Here is a 19,939-nt window from a genome sequence, read left to right on the forward strand (position 1 = left end):
CATGCAGATGCAGGATAGTATAAAATAGGATCGGATAAAAACAGAACGTTATTGGCGGGAAGCATCAGTGGGAGGGGCTTATTTGTATATTAATAAGGAATATGAGGAATTGGTTGTGGAGGAATATTGTCTGCCTCCGCCGCCCGTCTGGGAAAATAGTTTGAGGTGAAGCAGCCTTAGTCCAGGATGAGTCATCCTCAGAAATATGCCGTTTATGAGACAGAGACTGTTCTTTTTTTATATAACATTTATAGAAATCAACGTTTTTGTCATTTTTTTGGTGAACACTATGTTCAGCAACATCAATAAAAAGGTGGGGGGAAAAGTGTTTAAGTTCTCCAGCACTTACAATTGATTTCAAGGCATATGCTTATAGTGATCACGGTTATAGTGATCAACCCCTTATTTTGATCAAAAAGCTTGGTCCCGAATCATACCTATATACATGCTGTTTAAATAATTCATTTCTAGCGATCAATACTCCGCTTCCAGTGATCATTTTGGGCCTTGTCCCACCTGAGAACAATGGAAAAAAAAGTTTAAAACTACAGTAATTTTATTATTTCTTTATTTACAAACGGCCCAAAATGAGCCGACGAGATACAGCACAGCAGCGGTGCATCTCTGTCTGTATTCATAGCTTTCAAGGGGCGTTACGTGCTGCCGGGAACGCCCACCTGGCGGTCAAAAAAAAAAACTTGCCGAGTCGACTAGTTTCTCACGCTGTGTTTGTTCAGCCAAAATGCCGGATACCTGTTGTGCTATCGGTTGCACTAACCGGCGAGGAGACACGCGTGGCTTGTGCTTTTACAGAATCCCGTCGGAGAAAGAAAACTCAGACAGGAGGAGGTTGTGGATTTGTGCGATTAGACGTGGTTCAGTCGCTGGGGAGGGCAAATGGCTTTTTTTCTACCATCAAAGTACACACGTTTTTGCGGCCAACATTTCATCAAAGGTAAGCTCAAGTAACGTTAACGGGGTATTTTAATCATTATTGTAACGTTACTTGAGCTTACCTTTGATGAAATGTTGGCCGCAAAGACGTGTGTACAAACGGCTGAACAAACACAGCGTGAGAAACTAGTCGACTCGGGTGGCAGCGGAATGAACAAGTTTTTTTTTTGACCGTCAGGTGGGCGTTCCCGGCAGCACGTAACGCCCCTTGAAAGCTATGAATATGGAGAGATGGCAGCACCTCTGTCTGTGGAGAGATGGCAGCATCTCTGTCTGTATATGGAGAGATGGCAGCACCTCTGTCTGTGGAGAGATGGCAGCATCTCTGTCTGTATATGGAGAGATGGCAGCACCTCTGTCTGTGGAGAGATGGCAGCATCTCTGTCTGTGGAGAGATGGCAGCATCTCTGTCTGTGGAGAGATGGCAGCATCTCTGTCTGTGGAGAGATGGCGGTGACTCTGTCTCTGTCTATGCGAGTCCACTGTGTTTAGAAACAGCTAGAGGCCTAGGCCAACTTACTGTATGTATTTTGAAAGTCAATAACATTGAGTAAATAGCGAAGCTGTGCATTTCATTACTTGACATTACATTACATTAAGTCATTTGGCAGACGCTTTTATCCAACGCGACTTACAATAACACATTGTTGTCAGCAATAGAGCAATCAACTATGCAACACAGTCTATGACAGCTACAACTTCTGAAGGAAGTTGTAGCTGTACATTCTTTTCTTTTTTTATAGAGAGAGAGAGAAATAAGTTAGAAGGGCCCAGACTTTATATGTACTCTATCCATGTAATAATATATAAATGTCAATTAGATGGTAATCTGCATGAGAAATATATATATATATATATTTTTTTTTATGTGATCAAGTTGACCTGTCCCAAGTGCACTGTATGTAGAGTGCTATGTGTAGTATACTGTCCATTGTCTGCCTTGTGCGTGCATCTATGTATCAGTTTGTTGAACTCTGTAAGACTTACAGTGTAAGTTGTTAGTATGCCTCTGCACTGCCAAGGCAAAGTCAATTACATTGTGTATATACAACAGTTAGTTCCGGCCAAGCCATTTGATTGGACAAGAGGCATTCTATGAATGCTGATATGCACTATAACAGTACTGTGTATGTATCGCTCTGTTTCACACCTATTCTAATGTAACGTTGGGGGTCATCCCTATGTTCCCCGGGTCCTATGTTCCCCGGGTCCTATGTTCCCCGTTTTTGTGGGACCGGGGAACATAGAACCCTTTCTATGAACTTAGGTTTAGGCGTGGGGGTGGGAGAGGTTAGGTTTTGGGTTAGGGTCTGGGGGAGGTTAGGTTTAGGCATGGGGGGAGGTTAGGTTTGGCGTGGGGGCTGGGAGAGGTTAGTGAAAAACGGGGAATATAGAACCCGGGGAACATAGAACCCGGGGAACATAGACATGATCCCTAACGTTGGTTAGGCTGTATTCGCTCATGTAGCTGTATTCTAATGTAACGTTGGTTAGGCTGTATTCGCTCACAGTAGCGACAGCGATGTGGATATTTGACCTTAATTTATGGTCAAACCATCTGTGCTAACCTCAAAGTAGCTAATGTTAGCTTAGCTAGCTTGTCGGGAAACGGCAGGCAAGTTTACCCGTTGCTTGGCAACACTTGGTAGCGCAAATGCTATTTTTCAACAGACAAAAATCATCTGCCGTCTCAAATTACTTTAAAAAAAGACTATTATTACTTGATGAATAGCTTTTACAACTGTTGTATAAAAGCAATATCACACTCAAGGTTGTGCTCGTTACTGGATATCAGCACGGCTGTGATTGGTCGTAGGCACGAGGCCGCAAAAGCATGCCCTCTTGTGTCATATTCCTTAAATATTGTATATTTTACTTTGTGATTCTGATTCTGAACCGAGTCCAGTTGATGTGCCGCCCTGTGTGTTTGCTGCCTCGTGTGGACAGACAGCGTTGCAAATCAAGCGCACACTTTCCCTGCTGGGAGCTGTTTGGGCCTGCAGCTGCCTGCTGATACACTGTATAAACACAGTCAGTGTCATTTTACAGTCACAAGTGTGTAATTACATGTGCCTCGGACTGCAGCAAGAACAAGAGTTCATCGCCTACCAGGCTGAAGACTTTGTCCAAGACGTTTAAGAGAAACCAGGTGGCCTAGCAGCTTTCTATAACGTAATGGTCACCCCCCCCCACCCCCAAGACACACACACACGCACAAACACACACACACACGCACAAACACACGTACAAACGCACACACACACACAAACGCGCGTGCACGCACACACACACACACACACACACACGCACAAACACACGTACAAACACGTACAAACGCACACACAAACGCACACACACACACAAACGCACACACACACACAAACGCACACACACACACACACAAATGCACGCACACACACACAAACGCGCGCGCGCGCGCACACACACACATGCACAAATGTGCACGCACACGCACACACACACACACACACACACACACACACACACACGTACACACACAGGCAAATATGGACACTGATGCAGGCAGATTGGAGTTTTAGTTACAAACATGTTTTGGAGTCACAGCTGCTCTGGAGGCAGAAATACTCTGATTAGTTTGAATAGGCAGTTGTCCGGGTTTTAAAAGCGCTATAATGAGTGTACATGTGTGAGAGATTGAATCATACAGACAGTTGATCAGAAAGCAGTTATGAAAACAGATGGCTTTCCTGTTCCAGTAACGACAGTAGACAGGGAACAGAGTACTTTCACTTACGTCAGACAGATCACAAATATGCAACACAATATACAATTGAACATATAGTTATAACAAGTTACATGTATGATTCAATCTCTCACCACATGTAAGGTGACAGTTTAGCTGGTTAGCTTAGCGTTGGGTAGCTATTGTAGCTTCGCCACATAATTACGTAGCCTTGTGTCATTTCAGTGGGATTCTCTTAAGCCTGAGACAACCACGCAACAGCAAAGGACTAGCGGCGATAAAGGTTGACTGTTGCGTCGCCTCACGTCAGCTGTGTCGGGGCCAAAAAACACCACAGAGACTACAGCCGACGGTCAACTAGCACGTACGCTCTGCGCCTGCGTGAGACCGAGGTTATACAAACCAGATACATACTGCTTTGCCTACCATTTGCACATCACTCTCGCTCACCACTTCGATGGTTTCCTAATATAGCTACTTCTAATCCAGAAAAGTTGCAGATGGCAGACAGGCTCAAGGGGCTCCTGAAGGCCACGTCGTTGTGAAAATATTCATGTATTGGAATGATCAGATGGGATCAGTTGAAAGGGCGGCTGTGGCTCAGGAGGTAGAGCGGGTCGTCCAATAATCAGAAGGTCGGTGGTTCGATCCCCGGCTCCTCCAGTCTTCTTCTTCTTCATTCAGCCTGCAGGCTTGACATTTTGGAAAGCTGCTCTCCTTTCCATCTACAGAGTGGAGCTCTCAGCAATGTGAATGCCGGGAGGAAAATAACATCACTGATGGAGAAATATGCTCTTTGGGCTTAACTGCATCTGTAAAACTAATGATCAGACCGACATCGGAGTCCAGGACACCGCTTATAAAAGACTGTTTTTGTTTTTCCGTTGTGCTTCAAGTGTCAAGATGATCCAATTGGCCCCAAGCGATGGAGTCAACATTGTGTTAAAAGACGAGACAGGCACACAGCGTGTGTCTAATCAAGCCACAAACGTCAACTATGTTTAAGTACGTCTAAAGTATGCACATGCCATGTGCACCTATGTGCAGTGAATATGCCACTGTCTCTGACTTGTCTTATCACTCTACTGCCTCATTGCTTGTTGTGTCTCTTGTTGTTTTTGCACTCATATGCCCTGTTATATATTGTACTATGTTGTAAACGGAGTTCACAGCACAAGAATTTCACACGTGATACTTGTACTACGGAGTGACAATAAAATCTTGAATCTTGAATCTTGAACATTCACCAACCGACTATTATCGTTATTTTTACCAACCAACTCGTTTGACAGCAGAAAAGGTGTTTAAATGATGATGAGGAACTATAGTCTACAGGCAGCCATTTTCTCTGTTTTACAGTCAAGTGGGTTTTCAGAGCAGTCGGTCTTCCAAACAGCTACTGACCTAACAGCTACTGACCTAACAGCTACAGCACCAAGACGTTCCAGCATTCAACTGCCAGCTGCTGGTGATGTGAATGGAAATGGGTCAGTGAGTACATTTACTGTACATGCACACTAATATTCCACTATTATGACAATAGTCAGAATTTGATATGAGTCATGTAAACAGATATTCCCTTTGGATATTCCCATTTGATCGAGTCATTTTCAGATGAAGACATGTGGGATATGCTAATATTATTGGGGTTTACGAGCATTCTTTGGACATGTGTACAGTGCATTTGGAATATGAGTCTCAATCTGGGGGTTTTGCGTCACACGTTTTTTTTTTTTTTTTTTTTACCTTTATTTATACAGGGGGAGTCTCACTGAGAGCAATGCTCTCTTTTTCAGGAGTGCCCTGTTCACATTCACACACACACACGGAAGCGGAAGAAGTATGTGTGCTGTAAACAAGCCAACTAGCCAGAGATGCACGCCCAAATCAAAAGCTCACATTCTGATGGGAAGGAGAAACACACCTACCGGTACTTTTGAAGTTGAACCGTTATGAAAGACTTGGCTTTCAACAGGTTTCTGGATAGGTAGCAACTATCGCAACGCACACCTTTTCAAGAAGGTGGTTGAACAGATCGGTCTTTTTGGTTGTACTGTACAGTACGTAATGGTCTTCTTGTTACTGTAGGCCCTGTCTCCTTGCTCTTTGGACGGGTTCCTTACCATAGATGGGAGGTCACAACATCTGTCCCTGCTGGTCCAGGCCACATTGCAGACAATATCGAACATCTGGAGCTGGAACTGTGGAGGATGAGAAACATGGGAGATGGCGTTTTGGTACATGTGTGTCTGATCCTCCCCTCACTGCCCCCAGGAAGCCACTAGAGGAAGAGCCGGGTCGGGTCACATCACACAGGCAGCGAGGAAACACGCTCTCCTGCTGCTGCAGCCACCCACGGCCTTCTGATCATCATAAGTGCACAAATATGTTCATTTTAACAAGTTGTTTCATCTCATATACTTATTCTTAAAAGCCGTATCTTCTTAAAGGAATCATCCAAGGTTTTTATATAGGGTACCGGTCGCTCAACTTGCCCGTTAAAGATGAGGGGGGGAAAAGACACAGGAATTTCTTAAAACTTAATGGCAATAAAACTGAGGCCCTGCTCATCGGCTCCAAAAACACACTCACCAAATCCCAAATCCCCCCCACCCCCCACATCACCATTGACGGTTTCCCTGTTCCCTTTTCTGCACAAGTCAAAAGCCTCGGTGTCACCCTGGACAATACCCTTTCTTTCGCCCCCCACATAAAAAATATCACCCGGACTGCCTTCTTTCACATTCGCAACATCTCTAGACTCCGCCCATCCCTCTCCCAATCCAGCACAGAAGTTTTGATCCATGCATTTGTCACATCCAGGATTGATTACTGTAACTCTGTTCTCTCCGGCCTCCCCACCAAACTCCTCAACCGACTCCAGCTCATACAGAACTCTGCCGCCCGGATCATTACCCGCACTAAAGCCTCTGATCACATCACCCCCATTCTCATCCAACTCCACTGGCTCCCTGTTCCATACAGAATTAATTACAAAATCCTCCTGCTCACTTATAAAGCTCTCAACCACCAAGCACCCATCTACCTCTCTGACCTCCTGCACGACTACACCCCCTCCCGTTCCCTGCGCTCCTCCACTGCTGGTCTCCTCACTGTCCCTTCACACCGCCTCACTACCATGGGTGCAAGGGCCTTCAGCTGCACTGCCCCCAAGCTCTGGAATTCCCTACCCCCACACATCCGACAGTCCGACACCATCACAACATTCAAATCCCACCTCAAAACCCACCTGTTCAAACTGGCCTACTCCCTCTAACTCCCTGCTGTAATTTGCCTTGTTCTTAATTTGTATATATTTTTACTACTTGAAACTATATGTATATGTTCTATGTATATGTTGTATATGTTTTATTACTTGAAACTGTTTTTATGCACTGTAAGGCGACCTTGGGTGTCATGAAAGGCGCCTCGAAATAAAATGTATTATTATTATTATTATTACTAAAATCATCCATATGTGCCCTGTAGGTTGTTGGCCCAATGCTAACACTTTAGCATACACTATGTTGAGTGATAGTAGGCTCGATGCTAACACTTTAGCATACACTATGTTGAGTGATAGTAGGCTCAATGCTAACACTTTAGCATACACTATGTTGAGTGATAGTAGGCTCAATGCTAACACTTTAGCATACACTATGTTGAGTGATAGTAGGCTCGATGCTAACACTTTTTTTTCTGAATGCTCCGGAGTCAGTGCACTTACAGTTGCAGACTGTCCTCTGGAGCCGATGGCCTTGGACATCTTGCCCAGAACCTGGTAGCCGTCGCTGGATGTGTTTCCAGCTGCCTTGATCTCATTTTCAGCCACTTCTTGGCAGTCGATGTTCAGCTTGACGCTGGTGGGGGAGACCAGGATGTGGAGCTTCAGGGACAAACAGGAGAGGAGAGAGGAGAGGAGAGGAGGAGAGTGAGATGTAGAGATAAGCAAGAGACAGACAGAAAGAGAAGGGAGAAGAGTTTTTATTGCTACATTGTTTGTTCGACGACCAAGTCTTGTGTCTGCTTTATATCCCCAACGGTCTGCAGATTATTAGTTGGTGCCTGTCTGGTGGTGATGTGAGCTGGATCTGTGGCTGGATGTTTACTGAAAAACTGTTGGCCTTGAAGAGCTCAGTCAGAGGGAAACCAGCCTCTCAGTGCTGCACCATAGCAACACTGCTAGCAGCAGGAATCATGAAACATGATCTGGTCAAGTTTGTGACATGAGCACCGACGCTGAAACGCATTTTGTTAAGATTATGTTCCTCCACCACTAATTGGATTATGTGGCGTAATAGTATGAAATAGACACGCCATTTCCGCCTGTTTGACACGTGAAAAAGGTGACGTTTTGGCCACTAAAACAACTCTATGTAAGGTTATAGGGTTAGGTTTACACTACAGTAGGCAACTAAAACAACTCTATGTAAGGTTATATAGTCCAGTAAAAATGTCACTTGACCTCACACTAATTGCAACAAAACCAAACTCAACTGATTTTGTATCCTCAATATGTCCTCAATGAAGGAAAAAAAGTGTTAAGGAAATGTATGAAGGGAAATTTTTGAAAATGACCCATATGATGCTACCAAAAACGTTTTTTTATTTATTTTTTAACATTTTTTTTTTTTTTTTTTTTTTTTCTCCTTGAAGCAAAAAACACATACATATAAGTGATGAGATTTATGGCACATAAAAAAAAAAAAAAAAAGGCTTCCATAGGCTTCCATAGGCTACCATCATATTTAGGTCATTTTCAAAACTTTCCCTTCATACATTTCCTTAACACTTTTTTTCCTTCATTGAGGACATATTGAGGGTACAAAATCAGTTGAGTTTGGTTTTGTTGCAATTAGTGTGAGGTTGACCCACATATTTGCGTAAAATGCCTGGACTATATAGGGTTAGGTTTACAGTAGGCAACTAAAACAATTTGTTTATAAGATTCGGGAAAGACTGTCACTTATCGTGGACGTATTTGCATTTTAAGACATGAAGCTCATTTCACAAAAATGGGAAACAAGACATTAATTTGGCTAAAATTCCATCAAAAAGCACAAACAAGTACAATGTAGGCGAGGTGTGGATGCTTTCCAAATGCCGCGGTGGCTTTACCATTGCACTTTGAAATGACGCTTTCACCAGGTTAGCTCATTTCCCATTGAGACACTGCGTAACGCGTCATCATTCAGAAACGGAAACCCCCCCTCCAATCCTGGCGTTCTCCTATGTCACGTGCATGGTTGCGTGTTGCACAAAAATATCGTATATACGGAAGATGAACACTCCAACTTACTTCCTTGACAACTAGATCCACATTTTTCTTCTGGGCAATTCTCAATGGCTTCCTTGTTTTGCTCAGGAGTACAAAAAAACTTTAACTGGCGATTTTTTACATTTGTTGTCTGCGCAGCCCACCACACAACAGCTTTTAGCTATGTTTAATTCAAGGAAAATTACGCTGGTGTGTGGAAATAAACTGAGCTTTTCCCCCGTGATGGGCGTGGCCTACTTCATGCAGTGTCTCTATGGAATAATAATAATTAAAAAAAGGTTAAAAGAATCCCATTACTTTTGATTCCTGGAAAACAGTGTACAGTATCTTTAATGGTGACCTCATGCTGCACCAGGACTCAGAAGCCTCTAAAAACTCCAACCAATCAAGCCATCACAGATTTGTGCCACTATCAAATAAAACGTTCTCTTCCTAACTGATCTCCCATTGCTTTTCACTTTTGAAGGCTCATTATATCCCACCCCCAACATACATCCCATTTCAAGCACAAGTATGTCAAATTGCGGAGGAGAGATTCAAATGATGTTGAACTGGGACTTTAATCTTATTCTACGCTCTGGGGCAGAACCTCATCATAATGCCTAAAAACGTAGGTGTGACAGGTCTGAGGCAGCAGTGGATTCACACACACACACACACACACACACACACACACACACTAAGTCATCTCGCTCAGAACTCCCTGGCCTACATCTTCTCATGATTTCATATGGCGGTAAACCACGAGCGCTCCTCGACACCAGCGGCCAGCCGGGGTGAGTTGAGCTGCGGCAGCGCGACGTGGTGTGGTCATCACACTCTCCGTAAGCAGAAAAACGTTGCGTTACCAAAGCCACACACAGCCTCCCTGGCTGTGCTCGGCATCCGCGGAAATGCAAAGGCATGTTTGGCAGACCGCCCAGGGAGCCTGTGTGTGTGTGTGTGTGTGTGTGTGTGTGTGTTTGTGTGTGCGTGCGTGCATGCATGTGCGCGTGCATGCGTGTGTGTGTGTGTGTGTGTGTGTGTGTGTGCATGCGTGTGTGTGTGTGTGTGTGTGTGTGTGTGTGTGTGTGTGCGTGTGTGTGAGTGTGTGTGTGTGTGTGTGTGTGTGTGTGTGTGTGTGTGTGGAGGGGGGTAATATCTCAGAAGGCTCATGGAAACAGTGAGCCATGGCAGAAGCCCTCTGGGGAGTGAAACATACTGTAGTGGTGTTTCCATTCACGCGTTACGTCGTAGCCGTTGAACTAACGATCTGCTCCAGAGCCACACAGCAGGTAGACTTTAAATATAGAGGGGAGGAGCCACGTAGCAGGTAGGCTTTAAATATAGAGGGGAGGAGCCACACAGCAGGTAGGCTTTAAATATAGAGGGGAGGAGCCACACAGCAGGTAGGCTTTAAATATAGAGGGGAGGAGCCACACAGCAGGTAGGCTTTAAATATAGAGGGGAGGGGCCACACAGCAGGTAGGCTTTAAATATAGAGGGGAGGAGCCACACAGCAGGTAGGCTTTAAATATAGAGGGGAGGGGCCACACAGCAGGTAGGCTTTAAATATAGAGGGGAGGAGCCACACAGCAGGTAGGCTTTAAATATAGAGGGGAGGAGCCACACAGCAGGTAGGCTTTAAATATAGAGGGGAGGGGAGAAATACGTCTCTGTGTTTTTCAACGTCGCTACTACTACTACATTCAGTATCTTTAACGGAATAATTGTGACAAAAATGACAATTGTGTCATCATCTCCTCCCCCTCATGTCGGTTGAAACACAGGTGCAGTTAGCTCCTCCCCCTCATGCCAGTTGAAACACAGGTGCAGTTAGCTCCTCCCCCTCATGCCAGTTGAAACACAGGTGCAGTTAGCTCCTCCCCCTCATGCCAGTTGAAACACAGGTGCAGTTAGCTCCTCCCCCTCATGCCAGTTGAGACACAGGTGCAGTTTGCTCTTCCCCCTCATGCCAGTTGAAACACAGGTGCAGTTAGCTCCTCCCCCTCATGCCAGTTGAAACACAGGTGCAGTTAGCTCCTCCCCCTCGTGCCAGTTGAAACACAGGTGCAGTTAGCACCTCCCCCTCATGACAGTTGAGACACAGGTGCAGTTTGTCCATATAACACACAGGGAGGTTGCCAACACAACTCCATAGCAACCTTCTTCAAATCAACTGAAGTCAGTGGACCAGTTCTTCAGAGTTCCAAAAAGACCTACAGTATATTGACCATGATGATCATACAGTAGTGACAATCTGAACTACAGCTGACTGATTTGGTGTGTAGGTCTTTCTAGTCACAGTGTGATTGTTTGGCTGTTTTGGTTTGGAACTCTGAGAAGGTCCCCATTGACTTCAGCTGTTTTGGAGAAGGCTGCTACCAAGTTGTGCTGGAAACCTCCCTGTGTGTTGTATCCACTAACACATTTCATCTGTTTCGCATATGAGGGTGAGTAGAAGACGACAGAATTTTCACTTTTGGGTGAACTACTCCTTAAGTTTGATTTGTTTTAAATGAAGGGCAGATGTAAGTTACATACAGTATATTTCAAGCGGTAGTTGTTCTTTCAATTTTCCTTTTTCAAACATTTGATGTCAGCGCATCCACCATCGATTTGAACGGTGAGGAGAAGATGTAACATTTTGAACCTTCGATGTGGAAACTTTAAGACCGTCACGTCAGCGAAGGAGGAATTCACATCAGGTACGCAGGTGAGCAGGAGATCTACTGTCTACTGTCTGGAGCTTTTGGGAAAGAGTGACGCCTACTCATATAAAATGATTGACAGCATTATTAAGACAAACCACGGTGCTTTTTAAAGGATGACAGCTATACAGTCGGTGGAACAGTAGTGGTGGCGGTGATAGTAAACTCACGGAAAAACAAGAGTGAGGTATCTTCATCCCTCCTGCGTACCAACAGCTAACTTAGCAAACCGATTCCATTTTCAATAACATGCAGCTAAAAGTATTTGAACCTCTGACCCAATCTGGGCGGGGTTATCAGTCTGATGACTAATAAGACTGTGGGACTTCCTGGTGTAGAGCAGACGTCCGCGCCAAGACTTCCGCTTCTGTCATTGTCCGACGACCATCGGTCTAATTCTAAACTGAGCCAAATGTCAACTCCCTTTCTCACTCATGCGATCTCTCTTCTCTCTCTGACCTGTTTCTGATTTGCGATGTGCGATGATTTGACACGTCATCGGTATCAGCCAATAAAGGCTTAAAAATTAAATATCGTCATCGGCCTAACCAAACAGACAGGCCGATAGAATTACGCTTGAATTATGCCCGAATGCATTCATGGCATGTTTGACATAACCTAAGTTGAAGTAGTTTTCCTATTTCGCCCAGTGAATGTGTCCATTTTGAAAAGCATTTTAAAGTATTTTTGTACTCTGCATCTGTCAGTGGGCCATCATGATAAGAGTAGGCATAATAATGTGTTAATTCCACTACAGGAGAGACTTGATGTTCTCTGAAATTTGCGCACATATACATACATATACTGTATCGACATCAGTGTAATCGACCAAAAGAGTTGGAAAATATCAGCATATCGGAAATCAGCAAAAAAAAGAAAATCCAATATTGTGCATCAGTGTTTCTGATAGTTCCCCTCTGATAGTTGGTTGCTGCTCCACCCTCTGCCAATCTGGGGAGAGCTGAAACTGGCTCCATGCTTCCTCCGAGACATGGGCAGTTAGCCAGCCGCTTCTTTTCACCTGACAGGGGAAGCTTCATCGGTAGGACATAGCACGTGGGAGGATCACGCTATTCCAACGAGTTCCCCTCCCTCCGAACAGGCGCCCCGAACGACCAGAGGAGGCACCACTTCAGCGACCAGGCTATTGCATGTATGAAGGAAACCCCCAGGGGGCACGGGGAGAACATGCAAACTCCACACAGAAAGGCCCTTTTGACGACCCCACCCGGGCGGCGGGCACTCGAGGACATGTGGACGGGCACGCACTCCTTCACCGCTCACAGCGTCCCAGGTGAGAATCGAACCCAGGACCGGTGTTTCTGATAGTACCCGTCTAATCCATCCCTTCGCCGTGCTTCCAGTTAAAGTTAACGTTGATTTGGACCTCTTCTATTCAGAGCTTTCACTCATTGCATTTTCAAACGTCCTCTAAATCCTTAAAGAAGATAATATAGGAGAGGGCTACGAGTCGCTCTGGATCAAAGTTAAAAACTTAAAAAAGAAGGTGCTCTTTGGAACTCAAAAGGGGAAAGTCCATATAAAATTTGAAAAAAAGTCCAAGGCAACTCTTCTTATGATTAAAAAGCCTTTAATCTATCATGGCTAGTTCAAATTCGAACACTCCAATGCTCTAAATCCTTTTCGGTTTGATCACGTCTCTAAAATATCCCTATTACTCAAATAAACCCCCGTTTATATCATTCTATCTTTTCTTTGTAACCAAGAAAACTTCCAATGCTTTCATGAATCGCTGCAGAAAAGACACATCCCTGGCTGGTGCGCTGATCTATTTCTCTGGTGCGCTGATCTATCTCTCTGGTGCGCTGATCTATTTCTCTGGTGCGCCAATCTATTTCTCTGGTGTTGGCAGAGCTCACTCTGGTGGCTGCTGGTTGATAGTTAACACAGGGGCGAACAGGGAGGATCTGCATTCGCTGACTCACTCTATCCCATCGCACCCAGGAGACGCAGCCCCGTCACACAAATAATCCGTCCTGTTTGACTAAGCTCTGCTGTTAAAGACATCGTAGGGACTAATAATCTGAGTGCTTTATAAGTAGCGCGAAGCTTGGGCTAATCTCATTCCCTTTAGTGGTAATGTAGCGGGGCGGGGGGCACTGGGCGGTCTCACAGCAGCTCGCAGCCTTTCACCGCACGGTGTCTCTGCAATGTCAAACCTGGCACCACAAACTGAGACAAACAAACCCAAAAAACATCAATCTCCTGCGGGAGGCCGCGGTCCGGTTCAAGCAGACCGTCTAAATCACGTTTGTTTGCGCGGCTGGACTGACAGCGAGCGCCCAGTTCAATAAGTCACACAGTCGGCCGCGAGGCGCTGCTGCCAGCTCCGTGGCTGACAGGCTTTTAAATCTTCACGAGAAAACACTTATTTGGGTTCATTTCCATGTTTTTGTTTCGGGGGGGGTTTATAGTGTATATTTTTACATTGTATATTACAGGGCTCAACAGAGAGCGAGCAGACCAGGAGCATCAGAGTGGGCAGATCCTGTCGGCAGAAGATCACAGGAGATCACACGTAAAGACGCTGAACTCCTGCCGGCTGACCTTTGACCTCCCTCAGGAGGGAGGGAGGAGGCAGAAAAAAGAAGAATTTCACCCTTGCTGGGGATCAAGTTCCCCAGGAACCGCTCTGGGCTGTGAAGCAATTTTGGCGCTGTGGCCAAGCTCGGTATTGAAAGTCATGTGACGCCTAGAAATACTTTTTCCCATAGACGTGCATGGGGAAAGAAGCAGCTGTAAATCTCGAGGGGAATTGTTTTGCGTGTCACTCAAAGTGAAAAACGACTCTTTGGATGATCAAGTTTTAAATTATGGGTCACATTTTCTTTAGAAGCCGTTTTCTGGAGCTCCCTCTCTCTCTCTCTATGGCTCTGGCCAATATAACTATAAGAATGGGGGGGGGGGGGGGGGGCAAGAAAAACACTACTCCACAGAACCTGTCGACACCGGCAGTACAGAACCCGTCCACACCGGCAGTAGGAGTTGACTAAAAAGTTTCGGCACACGCGCCTGGTGAGCAGCTCTCATTAGAGTGTAATGGGCAACACCATCTTTCAACACCATGTTCAGGGATCAGTAGCCTATCTCTTTTTATCTGTCTATCTCTATCTAGAACCTTCTCAAGATGACGTCCATATTACCAAGAAAGGGCCGGTGATTCTTTTGGAAGTCTCTCAGGTCGTCTAACCCAGTGTTTCTCAACACGTTAGAGAATGCTGAAGAATGACTGTATTGATCATAGTTTCTCTGTTATCTCTCTACCTACAATACAGACCATCATCTGGACAACATCAGATCTGACAATAAAAGTTACTCTCAGATTTGGGTCAGAGAGACAGAATGTCATCAAATGAAGGTTTGTGGCTCAAATTGGGTCCTTGGTATGATGAGGGGGAGGACATGCAAAGGGACCACAGGTCGGATTCGAACCCGCGGTCGGCCCGCGCGAAGGACTATACTGTAAGCCTTTGTGGTACACGTTCTATCAGGACGAGCCACCCCCAACGCAGGACTAGTATTATGTGGGAAGATTATGTAACAAATGAATGACCCTCCAACCTCTATTTTTCATGCATTCACGCATGATAATGAAATGAAAGATTTTACAGTTCATCTTCTTTCTGATGCAGCAACGCAATTTTACGTGGGAAAGTGTCTTCAAAACCTTTCTTCCTCTATAGATTCCACTGCTGCCTCCACTTTCCATGATGGGGGAAAAAAGAGAAATCCAAAGAAAAAGGAACCCGTAAAAGAAATCCGTTCCCTCGTCAAAATACGGAAGGTGATTTGCGCTGGAATGTTGACTTTACAAATTAAAGATGTTAAAAAACACAGGCTGACTCACGCAGGATTAAAATCACCGTCAATTTGCGCAATTATGACAAATCAGCGCAGGTCCGAGCTCGGCGTATTACTCCCTGGTGGGATGAGGCTTTAAGAGTGTGAACCTCCCTCCTTGCACCCACATCCTGCCCGTCCGCTCGGCCTGCGGGACGCGTCCCGGAGCAGACTGGTGCATACATAAGCATGCTGGGAGGTAAACCACAGCGTCTAACTCTCCCGCTGCGCTCATGCTACCAAGCCCCCAGGCCTGCCTTCCAGCCTTTCAAACCCCACGACCGAGCCAAGAGGAGGGAGGCAGGATGGGGGGGGGGGAAGGGGGAGAGGGGGGGGGGTAACGAAGGGAGCGAGAGAGAGCGATGGGGGAGAGAAGTAACCTCCCTCGTCCTGGCGTTCCTCAGCCTCTCTGATGTAATTGTTTAATAGCACTAGCAGTGACCCAATAGTTTCCAGGCGTGCACGCCAGCAGAGGGGCTACAGCACGTATGGATTCCTGTGAAGTGGTTGTGACCGGGCTGCACGCTCGTCCACACCAAAGAACTTACACTGATAAGAACTGAAAGCTAATAGGTCGTCGTTCCATTGCAACATGGGGAGCGCGCCGTTTCTTGGCAACGCTCGCCCTACTCTGCCTCTCATTGGCTGTCACGGGTTCTGCGCTGTTGTCCCAATGGCGTTAAGGAGGCTGTTCACGCCAAAATGGTGGCAGCGCTGTTGTCAAGAAAGCACAAGATCGCGCTACGCTAGCGCCTCCTCTGGTCGGTCGTGGGGCGCCGCCTGTTCGGGACGGGGGGACGGAACTGGTGGGAATAGCGGGATTCTCCCACGTGCTACTGTACGTCCTGCCGGTGAAGCTCCCCGCTGTCAGGTGAGAAGAAGCTGCGGCTGGCAACTGCGCATGTCTCGGAGGAAGCGGGGTGCTAGTCTACGGCTCTCCCCAGATTGGCAGAGGAGGGTGGAGAAGCGAGCGGGGGCAGCAGGGGGGATTGGGGAGAAAATCCCAAAAAAAAGAAAAAAGAAAGCACCAGATGTTCATCTCTTGCCTTCTATACTCTTTGTCCACACCGCTCTCCCCAGCAGTGCGTGTTGTCCCGCTCTGACCTGGAGGATAGAACACGCTCCTGGCCTGTGTTTGGAAGCTTCCCTCAGCAGCAGTGGGACTTCTTCACAGCTTCTTATGCAGGGGGAGGATATGCTTCCCACCCAAACTCATATATCCCTGACTGATTCCCTTAGTTGAACCCTGACTCTTCTCCAGGTCATGCAAATACAATTTGTCAAAACTTCACTGCTTAGGTTCTATAAGGACACTAGGCCGCTGCTCTCCCCCGCCTGCCCTATTGGCGTGTGTGTGTGTGTGTGTGTGCGCGCATGTGTGCGCCCTTATCACTTTTGACATCATCACTGATGACATCACATCATTAGCTAATTAGCCTAATTAAAAAAAAACGCACGGGTGCCCTTTACACACCTGCAGTGCTGCTGCAGTGCTGCTGCAGTGCTAACAGTGGAGGCTTTTGTTATTTAAATTTTGTATTTTTTCTTAACAAACTAGACTAGATGAGTATCTGTACATGAACTAATTATGAAGTAACTATTATGAACTAACTACTGTATATTTATACACATACTAAGTATGAACTAACTGTATACCTTGTTTTTCATGTACTTTTTACGTGACTAACTTATAACCGCTTGTAGTCAAACTGTATGAACTGAATCCTGGTTGATTGCATGAAAGATGGCAGACTTTTATCAGATTATTATTAGAAATCAAGACAATTTGAAATTGTCAATACCTCTACAGAAGAGGCAAGACTCCACAGGCGTGTTATGTAAACGAACTAAACATGAACCAACCACTGGGCAAAAAATGTGGGTTGGCAACGCCCACCTCTGCCCACTTCTAGATCCCGAAACTCGTATGCAAACTTTTAAACTAACCGCCGTCGATGCAAAATGAAGACAGATTCTGCGACTGCACGGCTGATTTCTCGTCTCAAATGTTTTCAGAAACACATTTTCGGTGAAACCATTTCCGTCCAATAAGAGAGTTTCCAAACGAGTCGGCATGTTTTTCCAATTTGAAACCCGAGGCCTGGCGAGGCGCTTTCGTCATTCGGAAGTGGCCGTGCATGGTTTCATGGAAACTGGGTTGGGTAAACGAAAGACGCAATCGGGTCACCTCAGGTCAAACTGTCTACTGATCACTTAGTTTACTGTAGGGTTTCAACTGTATCTAATCAATCAGGTCACCTCAGGTCAAACTGTCTACTGATCAGTTAGTTTACTGTAGGGTTTCAACTGTATCCAATCATTCAAAATCACACACTGGGAGGCCAATGATGGAGCGTGGTGTAACTCTGTCTTTGACAGCCGGAGAGAGAGAGAGAGAGAGAGAGAGAGAGAGAGAGAGAGAGAGAGAGAGAGAGAGAGAGAGAGAGAGAGAGAGAGAGAGAGAGAGAGAGAGAGAGAGAGAGAGAGAGAGAGAGAGAGAGAGAGAGAGAGAGAGAGAGAGAGAGAGAGAGAGAGAGAGAGAGGTGACCATCTGTTAGTGTGAGCAGGCATAACTCTTTGCAGCACATGTCTGTAGCTGCATGTGAGGTGCAGCACCTGTAATATACAACACATTTGGAATGCCAGGCATCCGCACTATCTGTAGAACCTCGGGACGTCCAGCCAGAACAAAGGAGAACGCTCCGACTGATGTGTCCCGCCTCCGACCGGACGCCAGGTTATATAATACGAGCGTTAAAGACATATTCCCCCTTTGGCCCTGTTGCGTTCAACCTGACTGCGACTGCAAAAGATCTCCATCTTAACAAGTCATTTAGTCGATTATTGAGTGCTAAAATCACAATTTTCTTCAGTGGAAGAATCTGCCAGTGGCGTTAGATAATTTCCCTTCTCGCCAGTGCAAATAAACTTGCTTCAAGAATATTGTGCAATCAAATGTTCTTGATAGCATTGCAGTGATCGGCCTTATTACCTCCGCCAAGGAGGTTACGTTTACGGCGCCGTTTGTCAGCCAGACTACGGAAAAACTACTCGGCCGATTTTCATGAAACTTGGTGGAAGGATGTACCATGGGCCAAGGAAGAAGCCATTACATTTTGGAGCAGATCCGGATGCGACTCGCGCAATAATAATAGCCCGAACAAGCAATAATAACTAATAATAGCGGGCTTTGGCGGAGGTCTGCGCTGTCCGAGTGCCCTTCTAGTTCTTGACTTCAGTTCTGACTAGTTCTGGTTTCAAGTTTCTCATTCGTAGAAACCTCCTGAAACAAGTGAAGCTGTATTGGAGACACGTGGAGGTCTCTCTCCTCACTGCACAATGTTTCTCATGGGTTGACAACATGAAGATCTGAAGGCTGAATATCACACTAGATGGACTCGTTGAGGTGTTTTTTTGTTTTGGCAGTTTAAGGCTGCTACACTTGGCAAACACTCGACTTTGACTTGTGTGTTTATGTTGAGTCTGCCAGGTCTGCTTATGTTTTGTCGTGTCCCACGTTTGTCAGTCCTGCATGATGTGATGTATTGTGTCTGATGGATGGGGTGTCTGTGTGATGGCTGCTAGTCTTCTAAGGGTCACTCCAGGGTCCATCTCAATCCCAACAGGCATGCTTTGTTTACCTTGTGGAAGCTTCCATGGAAGATCCTCTTCACGTGAGCGTTGTCGAACGTGACCCTCTGGATCTCACCGCGCTCGTCTTTGTTATAGAAGGACACCGTTTGGCTGGAGGCTAGGGAGGGAGAGAGAGAGGATTCAATTCATTTGTTAAAAATGAATTGAATGGTACTGTAGTCCAACTAGGAATTACAGGTTGCAAATTCGGTGCTCTGAACGAATCGAGTTTTCTTGAACACAATGATGTCGGAACTCGGAAATATCAAAGTTGAAACTTCCAAGTTCCGTGTTGTTTTGAACACGATGTGCAAAGTTTGGGTTTTTGTCTTACTACTATTTATGTATTTATTATAATAATAATAATAATAATAATAAATCCACTTGTAGCCCAAAAGCACAAACAGCACACACACACACACGTGCACACAGACACACACACGTGCACACACACGCACACACACACACACACACACACACGCACACACACACACGCACACACGCACACACACAAAAGGTCAGACCACACTGAGTGCTCTGGCGGATCATTTTACCGGTTTCAACAAATTAGACTTTTTTCTTTCTTCGGCAGAATGTAACTTGTTTCAGGACATTTACTTTGTGAAAGCAAAGTTATTCTTGGAGAAAGTTTCTTGTTTCCAGAGTGCCTTCATTGTTTTATGATGATTTCTTCAAAGTAGTCATATTGGCATGAATCAAGTGCCATTTATTGAAACCAGCAACATTGTCTGCCAGTGCAGTGACACAATTGGACTAAAACGATCACAAAATGAGCCT

General features: G+C 45.6%; 1 protein-coding gene across 1 annotated transcript in view; it reads right to left on the reverse strand.

Annotated features, from left to right (window-relative positions):
- col12a1b (collagen, type XII, alpha 1b) overlaps nt 1-19,939 on the reverse strand; it is a gene marked incomplete at its 5' end in the record, with an annotated part of 199,768 nt that overhangs the window by 23,227 nt on the left and 156,602 nt on the right. The window contains 3 exons of the mRNA XM_083643682.1: nt 5,803-5,880; nt 7,407-7,565; nt 19,150-19,259. Of these exons, the coding sequence (XP_083499808.1) occupies nt 5,803-5,880; nt 7,407-7,565; nt 19,150-19,259 (347 nt within the window). The remainder of the gene's footprint in view (nt 1-5,802; nt 5,881-7,406; nt 7,566-19,149; nt 19,260-19,939) is intronic.

This window comes from Poromitra crassiceps (assembly GCF_964638095.1).
Source record: "Poromitra crassiceps genome assembly, chromosome: 9".
Classification (NCBI taxonomy): domain Eukaryota; kingdom Metazoa; phylum Chordata; class Actinopteri; order Beryciformes; family Melamphaidae; genus Poromitra; species Poromitra crassiceps.